General features: G+C 42.7%; 1 protein-coding gene across 1 annotated transcript; it reads left to right on the top strand.

The window, feature by feature from the left end:
- Positions 1–283: 283 nt before the first annotated feature.
- On the top strand, positions 284–2170 carry lratd2a (LRAT domain containing 2a). The gene has a single exon (XM_022197829.2). The coding sequence runs from the start codon at positions 785–787 to the stop codon at positions 1610–1612; it is 828 nt and encodes a 275-aa protein (XP_022053521.1). The 5' UTR covers positions 284–784; the 3' UTR covers positions 1613–2170.
- Positions 2171–5872: the final 3702 nt, after the last annotated feature.

Below are 5872 nucleotides of genomic sequence, written 5' to 3'. Positions count from 1 at the left end.
GCAAGGCCACTATCATCAACCACCTGAAACAAAAATGATCTGCTGCTCAAAAGGGGAGTTAAAGCGCTAAACTTACTTTTGTGCTTATATTCAACTTCACTCAAAGCCTGCCTATGCATGAAATTAAAAAAAATGTGTGATAATAGCTGTTGAGACAAAAATATCACTTTATTCGTTTATTTTGAAACAGCCTTTAAATATTCTCATCTGTAGTGCTCGGAGGCGGGTGTTAAAGGTGCACTGGTGAAATTTACGCGCACTACCGCTTTAAATGCGAAGCTGCGTGCGGCTAGAGAGAGTCGCTGTTGATGCCGAGCCACAGATCAGCCTGGAGTAGTTGCACTGTGCGCAGTCTGCGAGGCGTCTATCAGGACGGAAGACGAGTTGCTCTGCGGTGTGGGTGAACACACGGCAGCGCGTCCCGTGTGTCGAGGATTTGGATTTCAGTTTGCGGTTTCGTGTTTTAACAGCCGGCGGACGGAACTTTACGCAGGAGGGAAACAGCAGGTGAGGCTACACCTGCGGGATATTTCTGCTCGCTGAATCTGAGACCAGTTCGTCCTCCCTGCTCCACTTGTTGATGGGAAACTAAGAGGCCATCGCAACGTTCGCGGAAAAAGAAGATATTCGTATGCGTAATTTGGATAAAACCGCGTCCGAGTGCGGGGAGGAGGAAGTTTCGCCCTGTGCGGCTCTGTGGCAGATGGTGGTGATGTTTGGCGACCGGTAACAGGCTCTCGGCATCAGATCGTATTACACAAGCTGCCACCGGGTGCGCAGCGGCATGGGGAACCAGATGGACAGGCTGTCACATTTAAGTTACGCAGAAGTTCCCACGGTGGACCCGAACGGCGTGGACACGGAGGACGGCCCGCGGATCGGCGTTTCGTACATATTTTCCAACGACGACGACGAGCTGGAGGACGGATGCGCGGTCGATGGCACCGACAAAGACCCGAATCAGGAAGAGAAGCAGTACGACCAGCGCGACGAGGTGGAGTGCGCCGTGTACAATAGAGACGAATGCATTTACGAGAAGAGCGCAAAGTCGGCCAGCCTGGAGGTTTACTCTCCGGAGAACCTGCTGAACAAATGCAAAGCGGGAGACTTGGTGGAGTTCGTGGCCACGGGGCAGTACCCGCACTGGGCCGTGTACGTGGGCGACTTCCAGGTGGTTCACCTGCACAGAGCCGAGGTGAAAAACAGCTTCCTGACGGACGCCAGCCAAGGCAGGAGGTGTCGGATCGTGAACGACTTGTACAAATTCAAAGCGCTGGGCTCGGACATGGTGGTGCAGAACGCCATGGAGCAGGTGGGCTTGAAGGACCGAGAGCTGAGCTGGAGGAACTCCGAGTGCTTTGCAGCCTGGTGCAGGTTCGGCAAGAGGGAGTTCAAAATGGGTGGCGAGATACGGATTGGCAAGCAGCCGTACAGGTTGAAAATCTTCATGTCGGACAAACACTCGCACGTGCTGGAGTTTCAGAGTTTGGAGGACATGATCATGGAGAAGCGCAGGAACGATCACCTGGGGAGGACGGCCGTGCTGCAGGAGCTGGCTGCTCATTTCAGCAGCGTGGAGGAGATCAAAAGTAGTGATCCCGGAGCTGAATGATGTCCGCCCTCTCATGCTCTGCTACATAACTGCTTTGCGACGACTAGAGTAGCCTTTACTGAACATAATCTGTCCGCCTTTAATCTATAGCAAAAGCCTTCACTCTTTTAGTTTCAACTGGAGCTACTTCACTTCTGGATTTCTGGTCTAGTTCATGACAATTTTATTGCCTTAAAGTCCTCAACATCCTCTGTTGCTCAATGGCCTTTCAGTTACATGAGATAAATTGATTAAATCTGTAGCTCCAGACAGAAGCCCCACAGAATGTATAGTTTTCTAAAAAAAAAAAAAAAAAGCTTTACACATCTGTCTTAAGCTGTTTCTGTACTTGGAGAGAATGTTTCTTTTATTTAAAGCGTGTTGATCTTTGTGTGGTTCGCCCAGACAGCAGCGAGTCTGAGCTGCTGACTGGATACAAGCAGGACTGTTTCTGCCTTTAAGGGTAATTCTCACACCAGCACATCTGAAGGAAAATGTTGTGTCTGTGCTGCACCGATCAGTCTGTGTTCACTGTATCCGAAGTTTAAGTAAACCATGAATCACTGTCTGTTTCTGAAATGAGTCTTGTTCTCCATGCTGTTGGAGCTGATGAGCTCCTGGAACAAACATCCATCCATTAGCGGGGGGCGGGGGGGCGGGGGTTGGAGCACGTCCCAGCTCACACAGGGTTCATCCAGGACAGGTCTCCAGTCCATCACAGGGCCAACACAACTACAACTCCCTCTCACACCTACAGCCAATTTAGAATCACCAATTAACCTGCCCCGTTGCTTTATTTTAGCTGATATTGAGCGTATGTGCTGCACATTTCGAGAACTCCTTGTGCCTCGTGAGTTTAATTTACTGAGTTTAAAGAGATAATTGTTCAATCTGCCACAGAAGAAGCTCTTCTAGACTTATCAAAAAACATTTTTTTTTGCTCTTGAGAGCTTCATTTCTCCAATGTATGTTTATACGTGTTGTACATTCCTCAGTCAAAAGCTCATGACTCAAACCCGAAGTTATAGTCATTAAAAAGTGCCTGTTATGTTAAAGTAAGTAGTCGTTGAAAATCTTTCTTTGTCTTTCTGTCAGTTTTAGCTAAAGATTCATCCATTTTTCTGATTTGAAAAGCAAACAGTTTTTTAAGTAGACCTTAAACCAAATTCTATTAATGGCTAATAAATAATTTATTAATGTTTGTATAAGCCAGAACAGTTTTGGGGTCAGAAGGCTGAGAAGAATTCCTGTGTCTGATTTAATGATATGACTGCTAACCTTGCGGAAAGAAAATGTGGACCGAAATCTTTTCCTTCTTCTTTTTCTACAACGTATTAGGCTTTTATTGATGTATTACTAATGCCATGGGGCATTACAAGAAGAAAGGCAGCTCGACTTTATTGTTACCAAATAGAAAAGAAACATCAGTCAATTGGGAATTCCAGAAATCTACTTTATGGATTTGTAAAAATGAATAAATAATCACTTAAAATAAAAAAAAAACTTACAAAGGCACAGGTGGAAATTTTTACTGTTTGTCTTGCAAATGTGCACAATTTAGAGGTTTTTATGTGCTAGCTTTGCATTTCATCTAGGTGTTTTGGCTCACTTTTAATAGAGGTGTCACCATGGTAACCTAAGCTGCAGGGATAATCTGCTCGAGCTGCACCAGTTCAGACTATCAAAATGTATAATGCCTGCTTCCTCATTAATCAACTCCCTGCTAAAATAGTGGCACAATTTGTGATGATTTCAGGAGCCAGCAGCTGGAGAGGGAGTACAAAAAGTGCTCTGGGATTAATAATTAACAAAAGGTGCCTGAAGCGACGTTTTATTTTTTACAAAGGACCCAGAAGTACTACTCGTGGCCCTGCCCACAGAACCCACACATGGGCAGCAGGGATGAATAGGATGTGTTGGATGAAAAACTTTTTACCGAACAACATAGTCACTCCTCCATTGTCATTTGTTGGAGCTACAGTGAATATTTGCAGCATTTTTAGACCATCTGTCCACTTTCGTATTAAACTGGGCCTCCAAAACAAATAGCAGGTGGCACGTTGACCATAATATTAAAAAACTAAATTTGTTTTCGCATATAAAATCCACTGCGTAGTTTTTGTGGGCTTCCAGACAGTAAACTGTTTTTACTACAATGATGGAGCATTATTGTATGTTTTTTACAACCTCAATGTGATGATACAACTTTGCATCAATGGAAAGAGTTCTGCTTGTGCCACACTTATTTGTTGTCGTTGTAGTTGGACGTGCCCGGATTCTGCAGTTTTGTCCCAGTAAGCCTCGGCATCAGAAACAGTTACTCCTAGCTGTTATTTTCTTTGTTTTGCATTTATTAATTTATTCTAATAGTTTATTATTCCTGAGAGAACTGAGATGTTGCTCCAAGGTAAACATTGATTTCCAACACGGAGCTTGCTTCTTATGTAAGCTGTAACAAGACACAAACAAAAGCAAACCTTTTCACTTCACCCACAAAGAAATAAAGTTTACTGTGCCCAAACTGATGTGGTGAGATGGAGCATTGGGGCTACTGGAGGTAAATGTCGACCCTTGGCAAGGATGTGGTAGAACTGCTTCCTGCACATCTCTCTGGGTTCACTTCTTTATGCCTCAGAAAGTTTTTAAACTGCCATCACCTTTTTCTTAATGCGAAACGACTGAATTTTGCTCTGACATGCTGGAGATACAGTGAAGTTTTCAACCTGTAGCTGTCTGACTGACACATTCGAATAAGTTGGATTTATTAAACTTGAAATGAAATGTGACAGTCTGTCAAATGTATTAATATACCTCCATAATCACCACAGGGAACAGACTGACTAAAATTGTTGCTACATATGGTACAAATTGACCACGCTGGGAGACGTCTGGGTCTGTAGGATCCATGTGCTGCCTGCAGGTTGCTTTCATGTTCGTTACAGCTCTGTAATCAAATTAGGACACGGTAAAGTCTCCTTAGGGTCTTGTCAAGCTCAGCCTTTTCCTGAGTATATTAGACACGTTTATATTGAACCAAGAGTCATTTAACAAGACAGGAGTGCATCTGTGCAGATGTTACTGCTGTAGCTGCAAAGGCAGAATATCCTCTGGTGTGTAAATGATGGAACAGCCTTCATGTGAGTTGTAATGCAGATAGCTCCACTCTAAATTACAGCTCCTGGTTGCTGTGATGTTTAATGGACTGCACAGGGGATGCGTTTGACAAGGAGGAGGCTATAGGTGCCTTGCTTTGTGAGGAGTTTTTCCTGCTTTTGTTTGTCACTTCAGCTTCTGGATACAATAATGCGAGGTTTGCCAGAGTTTTTAGCTCCTAAAAATGAAGCAATGTCTGGACTGTAGTCTCACTGTGGCGCTATGCAGAGCTTTTCCTCACAGTTTAATTTGAAGGAAGGAACAAGTGGAAACATATCCAACATTTCTGTTCATAATTGAAGTCTGTCTCCAGTCTTGAATTAACACCTAAAAATTAATCTGTCTATCAAAGTCACACAATTAGAATGTTTCCCAAGAAAACAATCACTTAAATCCTTAAAAATGCTTAAATGTGACATAAAGTTGTAATATTGGAGTAATGCAACCATAAATGTTTGAACTTAGAACTGATTCTGAAGACGAATAATAATACAGAAAGTTTTTCTTAAGCTTGTTATGCTTGAAACCCTGGAAGTCTGAAGACAAAGACAATCATCAAACACTAAGACTGTAATCAGTACATTATCAGTAGTGTTATTTTGATCATGATGTGTCTTCTAACATATAAAAAATATCATTAGGATATGTTAATAAGGTAAAAAAAAGAATATTTCTTTTGCCAGAGGGGCTCTTTAACCCCTTGACACCTATTGTCATGCATTCGCTTCATACCACTTTCATTCAGGCTGCAGCTGGGATATCGTATCCATTCCCCCAATGCCTGTTTGTGCATATTCAATACGTACCTAGGAACCTTTTTGCAAGCACTGGTTTCTCGTAGGACCAGTCAGAGTGGGACGTAATTATTATATCTGTTATTATTATTATATATCTATTCTATGTGTAATAGATAAATGAACAATCTCCACTCATTTTAGCATCAGCTAGAAAGCAAAAACACACAAAAACAATGTTTTTTACTTAATTATGAATAAATTCTGTCACAGTTTCAATCTATTTCCAATAGAATGACACTACCGGTTTCTAGAAGGGATAATGTGTGTTGAAAGAAGAAGGAAGAGGGCAGGTTGGTGCTCAGAAATACAGAAAAAATCAAGAAACTGATTA

This window comes from Acanthochromis polyacanthus, chromosome 11, assembly GCF_021347895.1.
Source record: "Acanthochromis polyacanthus isolate Apoly-LR-REF ecotype Palm Island chromosome 11, KAUST_Apoly_ChrSc, whole genome shotgun sequence".
Lineage (NCBI taxonomy): Eukaryota > Metazoa > Chordata > Actinopteri > Pomacentridae > Acanthochromis > Acanthochromis polyacanthus.
Note: the sequence above shows the minus strand (reverse complement) of the source record. Positions and strands in the feature narration are given on the sequence as shown.